This window comes from Lodderomyces elongisporus, chromosome 3 (assembly GCF_030384665.1).
Source record: "Lodderomyces elongisporus chromosome 3, complete sequence".
In the NCBI taxonomy this organism is placed as follows: Eukaryota; Fungi; Ascomycota; class Pichiomycetes; order Serinales; family Debaryomycetaceae; genus Lodderomyces; species Lodderomyces elongisporus.
In genome coordinates, this window is record NC_083675.1 from 1,211,791 (window position 1) to 1,229,598 (window position 17,808).

Sequence of the window (17,808 nt, forward strand, 5' to 3'; positions counted from 1 at the left end):
GTTAGGGACCGTGGAGAAATGTGGAGGAATTTCGGAGGATCCCCAATTAATAATAATAAAAAAAAGCAGAAGAAAAAGAAGTAAAAAAATCAAGACGAGAGAACCACCACCACCACCACAACAACAACGAAAAACAAAAAAAAAAGTATCCATAATTCTATATATCCAGATACAAATAATTAGAAATAATTTTTTTTCTTATTTTTTTTTTTTTTTTTTGATTTATATAGTATACCATAACACGAAGTTTACAACCTACCAAGAATTAATAACAATAATGAAAAGTAAAGGGAAAACTAATTTGCAGAATCAATACTGGTACTTAGTTCTTCACGATCAAGACCAGAACTGTTATTGTATTGACTCAAGATTGCCAGCGGTCTTGTCATCAATATCGGTCGAGAATTGAAAGAAGTCTGCCTTGATAGGGTTTGCGGAGCTTCATTACTCAAAATGGGTGGATTATTGATCTCAAATACAGTTACAGTTGGTCCCACCCTTAAAGTCGTCGAAGCTACTGACTCTACCAGGGATCCATTTTCCGGCGCCAGCTCTAAATCCGCGGTTGCTCCATAATTACCGCCAACGCCGTCGTTCATCACACCTCTCTGATTAACTTGCTGGTTCAGATCCGGGTCCAGGAATGATGAATTGCATAATGGACAACTTCTTTTAAAATTGATGAGCCAGTTGGATAAACACTTTTCATGGAAAAAATGGCGACATTTCAATATGAGAACTCTGGATTTCAAAGGACGGTACTTTTCTAAGCAAATAGAGCATTTGTAGGACCTAAAAAACTCTGCAGGGGTGGTTAATACCGCCAAGTTTGGGTCAATTCTAATTTCGTACTTTTTTCTGATCAATGACGATGCTTCTGATTTTGGTGTTGCGACACCTGTACCATAATCATTATCATTATCACCATCAAAACCAGCACCGCCACCACCATTGCTACTGTTACTATTACCATGACAATCATCCTCTATCGATGCTTCAATATTATCAAATTCACTAGCATGTTCCTTCAAATACTTTTTGAAATCAGCCTCTTTGATCAAGTGTAGATCGTTGTAAATGTAAACGGGGAGTTCCTTTACCATTTCAGCATTTCGCTTGTTGATTTGTCGCCTTCGAAGTTTCTGGCCGCAAACGATTGCAGCGTACAATACAATAATGAGCAACGGCGGTGAAAAAATCATCGACAACATTATGGTGACCCAACTACCAACAGTTGCGGTACTGATACTGATAGTAAGGTTTAAACCCTCATAGTGTTGAAGCAATTTGTAATCCTCATAAGTAATGAACATGATGGGTATTTCCAATGTTCCATCTTGATTGTAGGTGCTGGAAAACATAGTGAGGAGGCCCTTTAAGGGTTCGTCATTGGCAACTATTATTGCAGAGGGTTGCAAATCAGAGTCCATTATTGACTTAACTTTATCAACAAAAGTGCACCCGCCTCGAAGCACAACCAATGCCTTGTGCAGGTAATAATACTTATTAGATTCACTAAAGTCTTTGAATCGTTTATTTGTATTCAATTTAATCTCACTGCATGCGTCATGAGGAAGTAAGGCATATTCGGTGCGCTTCACATGGTTCAAAATAGGACTGAACGATGCATACCTGCCGTATATTTGGTGACTAGTAAAGTTATCGCAATCTTGCGGTTCGGTGGTGTTGAATCTGATTACTGAATCTATAGGGAAGAAGGAGTTCATCAAATTGTTCAAGGGATTTTCTGGATCAACTTCATAGTTTTGTTTTCCAGTAGTATAATCAGTCTGTTCATTACCACGAGTGAGTTTGTTTGATATTCTTGATAATGGGTTTTCTGGGGAATATATGAATGATGTCAATCTATGCGCAAACGTAGTAGCAGTATTTGAGGTGGTGGTAGTATTAGTGGTTGTAGTAGCAGCAGTAGTCGCAGTGGCATTTGTAAAAGCGGTAAAGTAGACACCGTTCAAGATGACGATTGTCAAAGCACAAATAAGCCCAAGACCTAGCCACATAGCCTTTCTCTGCGAATGCATAGTTAAAAAAGTTTAGGAATAATTCATAAGTTTCACCAATAGCTGTTTACGTGATAAAGATATGTTTTTTGTTGTATAAGTTTGTACAAAATAAGTAACCAAGGAGAGTTATCCGAGTTACCCCATACTTTTTTTTTTATGAGAACAAATATAGATACGAAAAGAAAAAAAAACATCCACAAAAGGAAAAAAAAACATCCACAAAAGAAAATAATTAAAAGACTCTAGAAGGAATCATGGTTTATTATACATGCATATTTATTATGTTCAATTATAAAATAGCTTTCATTTTCTCTTCTATTCTATTGTCTTTCCTTCTAATCTTTTCTTCTCTTTTTTTTTGGCTCCTATTTTGTATAAAATGGTACCACCTTCACCATAAGAACAACAACAACAACCACCACCACCACCACAGGAACAGAAAGAACAACATGGATAATCTATAGATCGACTTTTCTTTTTCTCTTAACTCACCTTACCTCATCTCTCCATCGTTCTAAAAGACATCGCCTAGTCTCAATCTTGGCGCAATGTTCATTGAAAGCAATTCTTGGAACAATAACTTTGCAGCGTAGGGTATGGTCATCTTTATAATATTCTCACTTCCTTTACAAGTGGTACACCAAGAGTTGTAACCCATTAATCCACACTTGTTACAAACATCAACTTCAAAGGCATCCGAGGAAATCATTAATCTTTCCAAAAGTAATTGCGAGGCACCATATGCTATAACACAGTCTCTCTCCATCTCTCCCAATCTCAAACCACCATCTCTTGATCTACCCTCGGTGGGTTGTCTTGTTAAAACGGCCCTTGGACCTCTTGCTCTTGCGTGCATCTTGTCCAACACCATGTGTTTCAATTTTTGATAATAGATTGGGCCAAAGAAAATATAAGCTTGAAGACACTCACCAGTTATTCCAGAGTACAACATATCCTTACCAGAATAGGAGAACCCTTTGCTCACCAAAATTTTCGACATATCTTCCAATTTCGAACCTCCAAAACAAGTACCATACTCCAAGGACCCATTAAGGACACCAGCTTTACCTGAAATCAATTCAATCATTTTACCAACCGTCATACGCGATGGGAAACCATGTGGGTTCATAATAATATCAGGAGATATACCATCATCGTTAAACGGCAAGTCCTCATGCTGCACAATGATACCACAAACACCCTTTTGACCGTGTCTTGAGGAAAATTTATCTCCCAACTCTGGTCTTCTCGTTTGTCTCAAAAGCACCTTAACCAATGCTTGATCATTGTCACTAACAGACATCATCACTTGGTCCACATACGATGGCTCAGGTCCTTTGTAGTATTGTGCTGCTTCTCTATGACTCTCGGCTTGAGGTTGTTGTTGCATGCCTCCTGCAAAAGTAGACTCTCCAGAGTTTGTAGGCACAAACTTGTTTGCAAACACTTGCCCATTTTCAATTCTGCTTCCAACTTCACCAAGTCCATCAGGCCCCAAAGCTTGATGCGGGAAAATCGGCTCGTTATTTTCATCAACCCTCATACCGGAAAGAATGTCCTTTGTATGATTTGGATATTTCTTCAACTGAACAGTGTTCTTACGAACAACTTGACATCTTCCAAAACCTCTATCCAAAGAAGATTTATTCAACACCAAGGCATCCTCAATATCGTACCCAGAATAGGACATAACTGCAACCGTGGCATTTTGACCAGCCGGTAGTTTATCGTAGTTAATCAATTCAATGGTCTTTGTCTTTACCATTGGTTGTTGAGGATAAACCATAAAGTAAAGCAAAGTGTCAATTCTCTTAAATTGATTATAAGCTATAGCACCAATAGCTTGCTTACCCATCGCACATTGATATGTATTTCTAGGTGATTGGTTATGATGTGGATATGGAATTAATCCAGCAACGGCACCAAGGACGGTAAATGGCTCAATTTCAAGATGGGTAACTGTGGCATTGGCATTAGAGCCAATATCCTTTTCGTAAAGAGCAATCAACGAGTCATTTTCCTCATTGACATCCAAATACTCCACTAAACCTTCTCTTAAGAAATCATCAAATTGCCACTCACCTCTGAGTAATTTTTTCAAATGTTCTGATTGTACTTTGGACTTGTTCTTTTCCACAATAATTAAAGGACGACAAATTCTTCCTCCATCAGTTGCCAAATGGACTGCTTGATGATGCGTGTTTGTATATATAGAGATGAAAGCCGAGACTTTACCAGCACGTCTCAAGTGTCTGAAATCATTGACAAATTTGACTGGAAACCTGGTGGCACCAATCAAAGTACCGTTCAAAAACACTCCAAAGTTTCCGTCAACATGCAAAGTTGATGAGTCAAGACCTAGTATGGACTCACATCCAAGAGCTATGCAAAGCTTCTTTATTGGAAGCTCTTCATCATCCGTTGTGATGTGGGTCATCAATGCCAAATTTTTAACAAGACCACAAGCTTCACCTTCTGGTGTATCAGCAGTACAAAGCATACCAAACTGCGATGGTTGTAATGCTCTTGGACCCGACACTTTTCTTGATTTTTCAAACTGAGACGAGATACGTGTCATCATACCCAAGGCAGAGATGTATGACAATCTTGACAAAACATGGGTCACACCAGCCCTCTCCATCTTGAACCGTTTTAAGGACCAATTACCAGTGGAGATGGCCCTATTTAGACCCATGGTTATATTATTTGAATGAATATTTATCGAAAGAAGAGCGTCAAACTCTGTTGTTCGACTTGGTTTTTTCAATATCTTGTCTATGTTGGCTTTGAAATCTGAGTTAAATTTTTTGAACAAATCTTCAAAAAGCAAAGACATTAATTGTCCTGCAAGTTCCAATCTCTTATTACCAACATAATCCCTATCATCAACCATTTTCGGATTATGCATCGCCATAACTACTCTTCTAGCCATCATAGCCATGTAGAATGCTTTTTCCTTAAATTGCAAGTTGCTCACAGTTAAATGCGCCACAATGGTTGTAGCTATTGCCTCTATACCTTCCTGCAATTGCGACAATTTGGGAGCACCAGCTCTTCTTATGGTCTTGACCCTTTTCCCCAAATACAAAAGAGCCTGTTGCTGTGTGAAAACCTCTAATCTTGCTGCTTCTTCAAAATTGACAACAAACAAGTCTTGGTAATGAGGATTTGACCCACAAACCAATTGTAATATCTCCAAATCAGAAGTGATACCTGCGGCTTTTAATACAATAACAATAGGCACATCTTCACCAATAGAGTTGTGCTTCAAGTAAATCTTGCCATTCTTGGTGATGACGTAGGTCTTTGATTTTCTCTCATGCGTTGATGACGTTACCGAAGCTTGAACAATCCCCTTCTTGTCATCTGCCTCAACGATAATTCTGTTTTTCGACAATTGTTCTTGGACCAAAATAACTTTTTCTGTACCATTAACTACAAAGTATCCACCAGGATCCAATGGACATTCGTCTACTTGCGCCATTTGCCTTTCATCGAGTCCATCCAACATACACTTGTTGGAACGCAACATAACAGGCATTCTTCCAATCTCGAGATCATTGTGTCTAATAATCTTGCGTCCTCTTGTGTACTCCACATCAACATATATTGGTGCACTATAGGTAAGATCTCGAAGTCTACACTCGTGAGGTGGCAAAATGACTTCTTTTGTTCCTGGCGCTGAGGTCGACTTGTGTCCAACTCGTATATCGAGATACTTGACATAAAAATCAGGATCCACATCGGATAGCACTAAAGAATTTGCTTTCAAAATCTTCTTCAAGTCTGTGTCAACAAAATAGTTGAATGAGTCCAAGTGTTGTTTCACAAGTCCCTTGATCTTGAGGAATGCCGGTAGTAGATTCCATTTGTCCTCCGCCGTATTGATTTCATCCTCTAATCTTTTACCTCTATATGTTGGTTTTAAAAGATCATTGAATGCAGCATCCGCAGTGGAAGAATGTCTTCCCTTTTTTCTAGGAGGCATTATATTGGGTGAAAGAAGCGGATTTGGTAGAGGTTGGGAAAGTTTGTTGGTAAGTTGTAAGTACGTTATATGTAAGTTGTAGGTAAGTTTTATGTTTGGTGCGTTAGTGATGAGTTACTATTAGTAAGACAGATGAGATCAGGGCAAAAAAATAACGGAAAATAGAATAGAGAGAAGAATAAGAAGAAGAGTGAGAAAAAAAAAACAAAGGTCCGTTGGGAAATTTTTATAGACTAACGACTTTCGCTACCTCTTAATAAACTATCAGCGAGATCTAATACATAGATAGTTTTAGAAACTTTTAATATTGGAGATACAACATTGCAATATATATCTATACATCAATATAACAATATAACTTCCCATATATTTCATCTTGTCTTGTCTTGTCTTGTCTCGTCTCGTCTTGTCTTTATATCCATCAATCCATTTACCCCGCCATCAATATCATTATAATATTATATACCATTTGATCGTTGTATCACCCACATAGCTACGTCAGCACACTTTACAGCCTGTTGTTTTTTATTTTGCTTTTTATCTTTATCTTTCTTATTGATTTTTTTAATTTTTTATTTTAAAATCGACTGTTTTTTTTTACTTCACTGTCACTTCCCAATGTCCTCAAATCTTTTTAAAGCAACTGTCAATGAGTATTTAGAAGATCTACCGAAAGCTGTTCAACTTAAGCTTTATGAAGCACCAGCCACGTGTCTTGCCATTTATAGACTTCTTTCTTCAATGGCAAAATTCTACATCATGTCGATGATATTCACCGAAAAGCCTGTGTCCATGAAGGACTTGACTAAATGGTGCAAACCTCTGGCGAAAAAGCTTGAGTTTGATGCGTTAAAACGACTAGAGTCTCTTCATCTCATCGAGTTTGATAGCAAGGGAACGCACCTTCGACTAAACACCATATTCCGCACCAATTTCAGAGACTGCTTGACAGGTTCTCAGGATCCGAATGCATTTGGAAGTGTGAGCACTACAGCGGATCCAAATAAGGTGGACTTGGCCTTTCTTGACTCGTTTGCTTCTCAAAAATGGGAGAGTATTTTGCATTTTATGGTGGGAACAGAGGGAACAAAACCACCTTCAAAATCAGTGTTGAGCTTATTGAAACTTGGGGGTTTAATGGAGCAACATGAAGAGGATGGCACTCTCAACATTACCAATACTGGCTTTCAGTTTCTTTTGCAAGATGTCAATGCGCAGATATGGACATTATTGTTGCAGTACTTGAACCTTACTCAGGAACTCAACATGGATGCAGTGGATGTGCTAAATTTCATATTTATTCTCGGTTCATTGGAGTTGGGAAACAGTTACTCTGTTTCGAATTTAAGTGAAACCCAGGTGAGCATGCTTGCTGATTTGAAAGACTACGGGCTAGTTTATCAGAAAAGCGACACCTCAAGTCGATTTTATCCAACTAGACTTGCTACAACCTTGACTTCGGACTCAGCAGCATTGAAAACCCCCTCAATGGCAGTGGAGCAGGCTTTGGATGAGACGGAGACTTCGTTGGCGTCATCGACGCAGACGAAAGAGTCTATCATTATTGAAACAAACTTTAAAATGTATGCTTATACCAATTCACCATTGGAAATTGCTATATTGAATTTGTTTGTGCACATGAAGACCAGATTTTCAAATATGATTTGTGGTCAAATAACCCGTGAATCGATTCGAAATGCGCTATACAATGGTATTACGGCAGACCAAATCATTAAATTCTTGGAGACGCATGCGCACCCACAAATGAGAGCATTGGCCAAGGAGAGGTTGGATAAGAAAGTCGAATTCGATGCTAGTCATAATATTAATACGGCAGGTGGTGCACCTCAAAGTAAAACCGATGGTGCAATTTCGCAACACAGATTGGAAGTGCTCCCACCAAACGTTGTAGACCAAATAAAATTATGGCAGCTTGAATTGGACCGGATCCAAACTTTTGACGGGTACTTGTTCAAAGATTTTGCCAATCAGCAGGAGTATGATATGTTGTCCAATTATGCAGCAGAAATTGGAGTGCTTATATGGGCAGATAAAGTAAAGAAAAAGTTTTTCGTTACGAAAGATGGGATGACACAAGTTGCCGAATTTGCTAATAGAAAACTTAGGTAGAAGTTTGGATAGTTTTATCACAAATTTAATGTTCATTCTCAATGCATTTTTTTCAATTCTTTGTTAATCTTTAATTTTCGATTTTGCATTAATTTATTTTTTTTCTTTTTTTTTTTTTACTTTTTTTCAACTCATGTTTCATCCATTTCTTTATTCAAAATCCTATATCCTACTTACAAGTGTTACATCTAATTTAAAATTCTTGTTTTTTTTTTTCTCTTTTCTTTGAATGCTCAAACCTATTTACAATCAACCTGAGCAAGCATAACAATTTTCAGGATCTTTTATATCGCATGCCACAGGAGTGGAGTCATGTATATCGTATAATTCTTGCTCTGAACCTGTTTCCTCCTCAGCATCACGGTTATGATGACGATCATCAATACCACCGGGGTATGAATATGGGTATGAATCTGCGTTTCCTTCTGACTCGGGAGTTGCGTAATCAGTGACCTTTATTTTCTTCATCGCGGTTGTCTCTACATATTTTTTCCTCTTTAATCCTTTGTTTAATGAAGTTTGTTGCGTATTCACCAAGTTTGCTTCATTAGCATCTATTGTAAACTGTATCGCCCGTGTTGCAGCTTGTGTGCGCAAATAGTACATTCCAGTCTTTAACCCCATTTCCCAAGCATGGAAATGGCAACTGGTCAATTTCCCAATCGTTGGGTTTTGTAAATAAATATTCATACTTTGCAGCTGATCAATAAACTTGGCACGATCAGCTGCCATGTCTATTATATCCTTCTGTTTAAGTTCCCACACTGTACGATAAAGCGTTTTCAACTCTTTTGGTAAGATATCTATATTTTGCACTGATCCACCATCCATCATAAGCTTATTTCTCATAGCCGAATTCCAAAGACCCAAATCTATCAAGTCCTTTATGAGGTACTTGTTAACAACTTGAAACTCACCAGAGAGCACCCTCCTGTTGTATAAATTTGATGTGTAAGGTTCAAAACACTCGTTGAAACCTAATATTTGTGAAGTTGATGCTGTTGGCATAGGCGCCACCAAAAGCGAGTTTCTCAACCCATATTTCATCACTTTGCTCTTTAGTATATCCCAGTCGTCATATAAATCTGATGGCTTGTGATTCCACAAGTCAAACTGCAATTTGCCTTTGGATGCAGGAGATCCCTGGAAAGAAGCATATGGGCCCTCCACAATGGATAATTCCATAGAAGCTTCTATAGCTGCATGATAAACAGTTTCAAATATTTGTATATTCAAGTTTTTTGCTGCACTAGAGTCAAATGGTAACCTTAGCTCAAGAAATAAATCAGCCAAACCTTGAACTCCAAGGGCTATGGGACGATGTTTTTTGTTTGAGTTCTTGGCCGACTCAACAGGATACATGGTAACATCTATGACCTTATTCAAGTTCTTGGTGACAACCTTTGTAACCTCATGTAACTTTAAGAAATCGAATTTGATGTCGTCTTCAGAAACTTCGAGAAAAGATGGCAAAGCCAACGAAGCAAGATTGCAGACTGCAGTCTCAGTAGGAGACGAGTATTCAATGATTTCACAACACAAATTGGATGACTTGATGGTGCCCAAATTCTTTTGATTCGATTTCCGATTACATGCATCCTTGTATAGCATATAAGGCCCACCAGTCTCCGTTTGCGACTCTAAAATTGCCAACCAAAGCTTTTGTGCATTAATAGTTCGAGTAGCCAACTTTTCTTTTTCATATCTCTCGTAAAGCTCTTTAAAGTCATCACCATAAACATCGCTCAACCCAGGTGCTTCGTCAGGCGAGAATAAAGACCACTGTCCATTTGTTTTTACCCTTTCCATGAACAAATCTGGAATCCACAATCCATAAAACAAGTCTCTAGTTCGGTGTTCTTCATTACCATGATTCTTTCTCATATCAAGGATATCAAATACATCAGCATGCCACGGCTCAAGGTAAATAGCAAATGCACCAGGTCTTTTACCACCCCCTTGATCAACAAACCTTGCTGTGTTGTTAAAAACACGCAACATTGGTACCAAACCATTTGACAAGCCATTTGTGCTGGCAATATAAGATCCATTTGCTCTAATATCATGGACATGTATTCCAACACCACCTGAAGCCTTTGATATAAGTGCTGTTTCATGCAAGGTCTTGTAAATGCCATCAATCGAGTCGTCTTTCATTGCCATCAAAAAGCACGACGACAAATAGTTGAATTTGCTGCCGGCATTATACAATGTCGGCAGCGCATGTATAAAGTACTTTTGAGACATCAAATTGTAGGTTTCTTCAACATGACTCACAGAGTGTGTGTGGATACCAATCGAGACTCGCAAAAACATTTGCTGTGGAGTTTCTGCCACTTCGCCATCGATTCTTAAAAGATACGAGTTTTCCAACGTCTTTATTCCAAAATACGTCAAATCATAATCCCGGTCACTCTTTATTATCTTATCAAACACATCCCTATGTTCCATGACAACTTTGTAAAAGTCTTCAGATATCGGCGAAAATGACTTGCCCTTTCTTGGACTATATTGTTTGAGCCTCTCGACATTTTCACTAAATCGATATGGGACTTGAAGCTGAAGGAATTTTGCCTCCACTCGTCCAGCTAAGATGGAGTAGTCTGGGTGGTATATAACTCTTGCTGCAACTGTCTCAGACACATAAGTGTAAAACTCTTTTGTTGTTAATGTGTTAGGTAAACCACTCATTATGGCATCGATTGCCTCTTCTAGTCTTAGATGCGTCGCGTCCAACCCCTTACTGAGACTCCTTAGTAAATCTAGTAGACCTTCCCTACTGATTTTGTGTGATGTACCCAGTAGCTTTGAATCATCTAGTATCATTGAAGAGTTCATCTCAAATGTTATCTATGGATATCTCTTGGTGGTTCTCTAAGTTGGAAAATGAGTTTAAGGAAAAATAAAGAGGATTAGTAAGAAGAAAGAATTATGCAACACCAGTATCGAAGAAATTGCAACAGTAGAAGCAGCACAAGTTAATGCTTGCGGCGCTCTTCTATATCCTTTCTATTTCTTTTTCTATTTCTTTTTTTTTTTTCGCTTTTTTTTTGCAATACACAAAACTGGACCGAAAGAACAAAAAGAACAAAAAAAAAAAGAAAAAGAAACAAAAGAAACATTAAGAAACTAAAGTGTGTTACAAAAAGGAAGAGATTTTTGATGAGACATTGTCATCTCTATTGAAGAGTGAGAAATGGATAATAACTCAACTTACATCAGATAATAATTATGAAAAAGGCAAATAATTACATTTCCAAGTTGGGATGCATGACTTGGAGCAAGAAATCAAAAAAAAAAGAGCGAAGGGAAAGAGGATTAGGAAGAGAAGAAGCATGAGTGAAGGGTATTGAACAAGACAGAAAAATTAATTCATGCTTTTCAAGACTTTAACGAAATAGAGAAACGAGGTCAAATAAGTTTTTTTTTTTTTATTAATCTATTGAAAGTGGTTTTCTTGAAATCAACTTAATCACTGCTTCAATTTAATAATTATGTCTCATAAACGAGATCATAATCGAGTTTCAAAATTCTATAGAGATCTTTCATGGTGAAGTCATCAGTGAACTCTGGCATCTCCTTTTCGTCTATAACCTCACCGTCGTCGTCCAAGCCATGCAATTCATTGAATTCTTTCATGATGCACTCAATATCTTCCTCGTCCATCTCTTTTTGCATGTCTTTAAGCTCTAAAAGCAACATCTCACGCGCATCGTTCAATTTACTCCTCTCTTCAGCGATTTCGCGTTCCCAAGTTTCCTCTTGCCATTTTCTAAATCCACCACATCGTGAAAACTTTACCGATTGCTCATTATAAACATAATTAGAAGCCATCTGTGCAATTGTACGCCAGTAACTGATCAACTTTTCAATACGTGGTTCATCTTTAACATATTTAACTGCTTTTTCCAATGTATCTTTTTGAAGTCTATAAAACCGAAGATCTCTCAAAATTTCGTCTTCTCGTGACATAGTACGTTGGCTTTGAACCTTGTGGCCGTATTTGTTTGTGCAAGGTTTGAAAACTAGAAAGAAAAGTTAGTTTCGGACTCTCTCAAAAAATTACAAAGGTTTCAAAAGAGAAGAAACACTAAAAGGTTAAAAGAATACCAACTATTGGGGCCTTTAAACCGTACATACCTTTACAAGATTGAACCATATTCGTCATTCTCACGTTGTTGCTACTTCTGTTGATGTTCTTGACAATAGTAAATACCAATTTTGGTTGCAAAAACATCAACAATATATATATATATATATATATATATGAATATATATAAAATAATTATATTGAACAAGCGCACTTATTTACAAATAAAGGAGAAAAAAAAATGTTTTTCTTGATTCTTTTGTTTAAGAAATAAAAGACAACTAAGAAATTTTTTGTGACATTATAATTATTAACTTTAACATAATTAATTCAAGTCATCAAGTTTTCCATTGAATGCATCCTTTAACCAACGAAGAATCTTACCATATACCATATTTCCTGCATTACGATAGTTTATGTTATGGTTACTATCGGGAAATATCTCAAAGTCATAATTAGTTACATTTGCAGTTTGTAGTTTATCCAAGAGCCACATGGAGTTTTGAATATGAACATTATCATCGCTTGAACCATGCATTAATAGGAATCTCTTTGCTTTTGCGATTTTTTCAACATCGTTGATTCTAGATGTTTCTTTGTAATTGTAGTTTTCCAGTGGATGTTTCATAATTCTTTCCGTGTAAATTGAGTCGTAGAATAGCCAGTTCGTCACTGGTGCAATGGCAATACCATACTTGAATATAGAGCCTGCATCATATTCTAAAGTTTTTAGTGTCGTGAATCCTCCATAAGACCAGCCCCAGATTGCCACATGTTGCGGATCCACAAATTCCTTGTTGACAGCAAGATATTCTGATGTGAATGTTTGGATGTCACGGGGTTCCCAATACCCAATCTTTCTACTAGCAAATGCCTCAAACTCCCAGTTCCTGCCTCCAGTGCCACGAGGTTCAACTAAGAGCACTATAGAGTCCAAATTGGCGCTTAGAATTTGCAAAAAATCAATATCAAATTTTTTGAACAAAACCTGAGATCCCGGTCCTCCATATGCATGTACAACGACTGGGTATTTCCTACCATTTTTAGGATTGAAATTAGGAGGAAATATTTCCTTGACACTTATCTTGATATCCTCCTTTTTGAGTTTGATTTCTTTATAAACTACTGTGGGTAAATTTAACGTCTCAATTTTTTCACTAAACTCTTTTACCTTGTTCAATAGTGGTTGGTGATCAATGACTTCTTTTATTGCTGCTTCAGTTGTCGTTTTGACACTACTACCACTCCCACCATTACCTCCATTGTCATTACTATCTTCTCCTTCACCTATCTGATCATGTATTTCGACCATACTTAAAAGCTTTTGCCAAGGTTCACCAGGGCCCTCATAAAGTAAATTAACAAGTCTACCATTGGGCGCAAATTGAGTTGAATAATAGCCGTCCAGCTTTACGTCAGTGATCTCCAAATAGTTCCCTAGTTTGAGGCCAACCCCAATTAGATGCGAGTCCATTGGACTCTTGTTGTTTGTAAGGAAATAAATATAATTCTCTTGTTTATCATAGAATGCCTCTCCAATTGCTTGATATTTATCAAATACTTTCAGCGGAGAAGTGCTACTTGGCAGATCATACATAGCCAAATAGTTTTTGCCATCGACAACGACAGTGTCAATGTACTTGTTTGCTTCTTCAAGTCCGTTTTTAACAACTGTGAATGGTTTCATTCTTTCGGTCCAACCACCATAAGCAGTGGTGATATTTTCAGCATGAACAATAGTAGACGCGGAACTTGACAATTGAAAAAGCCTTTTCAAAACCAAAGAGCTGGTACGATCCGTCTGCTTCATCAAAAAACTATCTTTGTCAATCCATGCACCTTGATATAAGATATAATCATGGCCAATGGTTTCATCATTAGTTTCATCATCTCCAATTTGTATAATGTTTTTTGAGTCAATATTGCAGACATGGATAGTAACAAGCGGATTATTAGTCCCTGGCTTGGGGTATTTGATGGCTGTATGCAAGGGATATTGATTTGACTCACGTGCAAGTTGTTGATTGTCATCTGGTTGTTGATACAGCATTCCTACTTGGTTATTAGGTTTCACATAATAGTTTATATCAACGTCATGTACTAAGGAATCGTTGAGCTTAGCAAACGCCAAGTTTTGCGAATCGGGTGACCACCAAATCATTCGATCTGTAGCAACAACCTCCTCTTCGTAAACCCAATCTGGTTTCCCGTTGAAGATTGCAGGCGAACCGTCATGGGTTATTTGGAAAACATTATCGGTTTCTAATTCTTGAATATACAAGTTATGCTCGAAACCAAACACAATATATTTCCCATCAGGTGAAAATTCAGCAAAGTGCAACTTGACCAATGATTCCAAGTCTGGAAGGTTTCTCTTTTCACCATTGCTATCACTAGGCGGCTTAATAGGCTGGAATGATGCCAACATCGGGTTATAGAGCCAGTAAAGTGCAAATGACAGGTGTCTCCATTGAGATAAGCCATTTGTTTTAACAAGATGCACGCTATTCAACTCGTCTATAGCCTTTGCTGGATTTGGCACTAAATCTTCAATATAGAAGAAGTTATTTTGATAAGCAAATTTTCTGTTTTCAATAAACACCTTTTCATAGCCGGAATTGATCTGATTGATGACGATTTGTTCTTTGCTCCTTGTAGTCAAATAAAATCCTCCTCCATTGTTATCTTTTGGATATTGACTCTCGGCTAGCCACACGACTGGTTGCATATGGGATTTGTATTCACCACGTCTCCAATTTTCAAAAGTAATATTGTTAAATGCGGGATCATAGCGATTAAGTGTAATATTTTGGCCGCTTATTTGAATCGAGGTCTGCCACTTTACCTTATCGATCAATTGAAGCGGCTGTAGCTGCGAGTATAATATAACTGCCCCAATCCAAATAATGACACAGAATATCAGGATTCCACTACAAATCTTAACACTAATACCTTCCTTGTGGTATCTGCGTAGTATGGCATGGAAGATAGGGTCATCATGAAAGTCACGTTTGTTGTTGCCGCCACTACCATCATCACCAGGGTTGGATCCCATGGAGCATTGTTCTATGTCCTCAAAAAAGGCAGAAAATTGTGACTCGTCAGATCGTCGTAAGGATGTTCCTTCCTTACCTTCACCTTCATTTTCATTTTCATTTTGTTCTTGTTCTCCTTCGTCTTTATGGTGACTTGAGTTACTCTGTTTTGTAAGAAAGCTCGGGTTCTGTTCAACCAATTCATATACTTCCCCATCACCATACGGTGAATTTCGTTTGCTAGTAGGAAACATGGCTCATAAAAAGTAAATCGTGGTATAAGTCAATATCGAAATAAAAAATGGGAAAAGAAAACAGTCAAAATAGAAAAGACGAATGGAAAGAAGAAGAAGAAAAAAAAACAACAACAAAAACAACAAGAAGCTGCAGCGACAATGCGTAGTTAGATAAGATTCACTGGTTCTCTCATCAATTGGTATATAAATTAACAATTGAAAACTTTACTTTTTTATTTCTCGAAACACAAGTCCTGACTGTATACTTATAAATAAATAAATAAATAAATAAACAAATGTATATATGTACATACTGGAGTCTATTTTTGTCCGTCTTCCTTTCTCTGTCTCCCTCTCTCTAATCTCGTCTGTGTTAATTTTGTGTCAGATCTTTTCTTGTTGACGATATTATATAAATTTTTCACCGTTAATACATTCTTTTTATTTTTATTCATTTATTTATTTTCATTTATTTTGTTTTATTTTAATTCATTTTTAATATCTGGTGTATCTCTTTGATTTTGGAAGAAAAAAAAATATTCATATTTGAATGTATCATCGAATGGTTAGAGATAGGTGGAAGAAGGTGCTGGTTCTAGTATCAGCTTAAGGCAAGTTTCCTTGGCGATACTTTTACAATGAAGAATCTAAGCCGAAAATTCGTTCGTTTAGAACACAAGTCGCCACGATATTGACTATTTCATAGAGGTATTCAACAAAATCTACACAACTTTAAACAATAAAAGCTCCATTACGGCTTTACTCAGATAAAAAAATTCCCATTGGGCTCGTTTATTATTTTATCTTCTTCTTCTTCTTCTTCTTCTTCTTCTTCTTATTATTATTTTTATTTTTGATTCTATCTTATTAAAAAAAGGTTGAAAGAAACGACTAAGGCTCAATAATCAAACAAATATACAACTACCCTGGAATAATATTTCGTTTAGCATGTATTGGTTTAGCCCAAATTCACCTTGTCATGCTCCACTTTGCTTTATCATTTCTCATCGCGCATCTTTCTGAAGAAATCCATGCATGCAGTAAAAACCACCAACAAGATACCTCCACCAGGACCTAATCTCAACACTTTTGGAATGAAACCTTTGTACAATGCAGCGAAACCTTCTTCCTTGGCAACCATGCCCAATGATGGGTAAGTCCATTTATACCTTGACGAACCGGCCTGGATTCTTGATTTGACCACGTCAAATGGTGTGTTTAAAACGGTACCAACGGTACCACCAATTGTACCACACGTCAAGTCTATCAAAGTTTTTTGAGTCGAATCCTTTGGTTTTGGCATCAAGCCTTTAACTTGGTGGATGCATCCGAAATATCCGGCATTCCACCAGATGTGTCTCCACATTGTAGATTCAAGACCCTTGTATAATCCGAGTACACCATTCTTTTGGACAATATCCTTGATAACTTCGCCCATACCATTGAATTTTGTGGTCTTGTCTTGTAATCTGATCTTCACCAATTCGAATGGAACAACGACAAATGATTCGGTAGCACCGGCAGTAGCACCAGTCAATATAGCCAATGATTGTGTCATTTGCTGAACGTCAAATGCCTTCTTGTAGAATTTTCCCCATTCATCATTAGCAGCGAATTTTGTAGCCCTCTTGGGAGCCTCCATCAAGATCGGAGCAGTGATACCTTTGTATAACCTTGAAAACCCTTCTTCACGGACAATTGTTCTTAAGCAATTGATTGTGCCGCCGGTGGTTCCTGTGGAGTCCAATTGTTGTCTAGTCTTGACGACATCCAATGGGTACATTACAAGGATCTCTGAGACCCCTGCTACTGCTCCCGAAATGAATTGATATATGAAAGGTAATGGTGCTGGGTCTGCCATGGTTGCTGGTATATAAATGTGTTATAATTAACTTATTCAGAAAAAGGATGAAGTTGCAGTAGTAGTGATTGTTGGAAAATTTTGTAAGAATAAATTGGCGTGGGGAAGAATTATCCTAAGCCAAAAAATAAAGAAAAAAAACAAAAAATAAAGAACAAAAATTAAAAGCAAAAACTTGTGAATCCAAAAATTTAAAAGAAAAGAGAAGAGTAATATTTAAATAATTAAATGGATGAAAACTATTGATAAAGAACAGTGCAAGGTTAGTCTTGTATTTATCAATTGCAAAAATGTGGTGGGATATGGGTATTCTTTTCTTTTATCTATTTCTTTTCTTTTTTTTTTATTTTATTTTTTTTCAAAAAGAAACAAAAGAAGAAAAGGGTTGAGAAAAGAAGAGGGAAAAGAATCAATCAAGATTCAAGTGTTGATAACAAATAATTG

At 37.2% G+C, this 17,808-nt stretch overlaps 7 protein-coding genes across 7 annotated transcripts; 1 reads left to right on the forward strand and 6 right to left on the reverse strand. All coding sequences in view use genetic code 12, as the record gives it.

Annotated features, from left to right (window-relative positions):
* Nucleotides 1-296: 296 nt before the first annotated feature.
* Nucleotides 297-2,042, reverse strand: PVL30_002776 (uncharacterized protein; the record flags this gene model as incomplete). Its single annotated transcript, XM_001525299.1, has 1 exon — nucleotides 297-2,042. One exon carries the CDS (start codon nucleotides 2,040-2,042, stop codon nucleotides 297-299), a length of 1,746 nt encoding a protein of 581 aa, XP_001525349.2.
* A 496-nt stretch (nucleotides 2,043-2,538) lies between these two features.
* RET1 (DNA-directed RNA polymerase III core subunit ret1) lies at nucleotides 2,539-6,012 on the reverse strand (the record flags this gene model as incomplete). The annotated part of the gene is made up of 1 exon (XM_001525300.1): nucleotides 2,539-6,012. One exon carries the CDS (start codon nucleotides 6,010-6,012, stop codon nucleotides 2,539-2,541), a length of 3,474 nt encoding a protein of 1,157 aa, XP_001525350.1.
* Nucleotides 6,013-6,630: 618 nt separating this feature from the next.
* TFB2 (RNA polymerase II transcription factor B 52 kDa subunit) lies at nucleotides 6,631-8,142 on the forward strand (the record flags this gene model as incomplete). The annotated part of the gene is made up of 1 exon (XM_001525301.2): nucleotides 6,631-8,142. The coding sequence occupies one exon, from the start codon at nucleotides 6,631-6,633 to the stop codon at nucleotides 8,140-8,142; it is 1,512 nt and encodes a 503-aa protein (XP_001525351.2).
* Nucleotides 8,143-8,391: 249 nt separating this feature from the next.
* PVL30_002779 (uncharacterized protein) lies at nucleotides 8,392-10,980 on the reverse strand (the record flags this gene model as incomplete). The annotated part of the gene is made up of 1 exon (XM_001525302.2): nucleotides 8,392-10,980. The coding sequence occupies one exon, from the start codon at nucleotides 10,978-10,980 to the stop codon at nucleotides 8,392-8,394; it is 2,589 nt and encodes an 862-aa protein (XP_001525352.2).
* Nucleotides 10,981-11,634: 654 nt separating this feature from the next.
* On the reverse strand, nucleotides 11,635-12,555 carry PVL30_002780 (uncharacterized protein; the record flags this gene model as incomplete). Its single annotated transcript, XM_001525303.2, has 2 exons — nucleotides 11,635-12,124; nucleotides 12,548-12,555. The coding sequence occupies 2 exons, from the start codon at nucleotides 12,553-12,555 to the stop codon at nucleotides 11,635-11,637; spliced, it is 498 nt and encodes a 165-aa protein (XP_001525353.2).
* A 2-nt stretch (nucleotides 12,556-12,557) lies between these two features.
* On the reverse strand, nucleotides 12,558-15,521 carry STE13 (Dipeptidyl aminopeptidase; the record flags this gene model as incomplete). Its single annotated transcript, XM_001525304.2, has 1 exon — nucleotides 12,558-15,521. One exon carries the CDS (start codon nucleotides 15,519-15,521, stop codon nucleotides 12,558-12,560), a length of 2,964 nt encoding a protein of 987 aa, XP_001525354.2.
* Nucleotides 15,522-16,500: 979 nt separating this feature from the next.
* ODC1 (Mitochondrial 2-oxoadipate and 2-oxoglutarate transporter) lies at nucleotides 16,501-17,364 on the reverse strand (the record flags this gene model as incomplete). The annotated part of the gene is made up of 1 exon (XM_001525305.1): nucleotides 16,501-17,364. The coding sequence occupies one exon, from the start codon at nucleotides 17,362-17,364 to the stop codon at nucleotides 16,501-16,503; it is 864 nt and encodes a 287-aa protein (XP_001525355.1).
* Nucleotides 17,365-17,808: the final 444 nt, after the last annotated feature.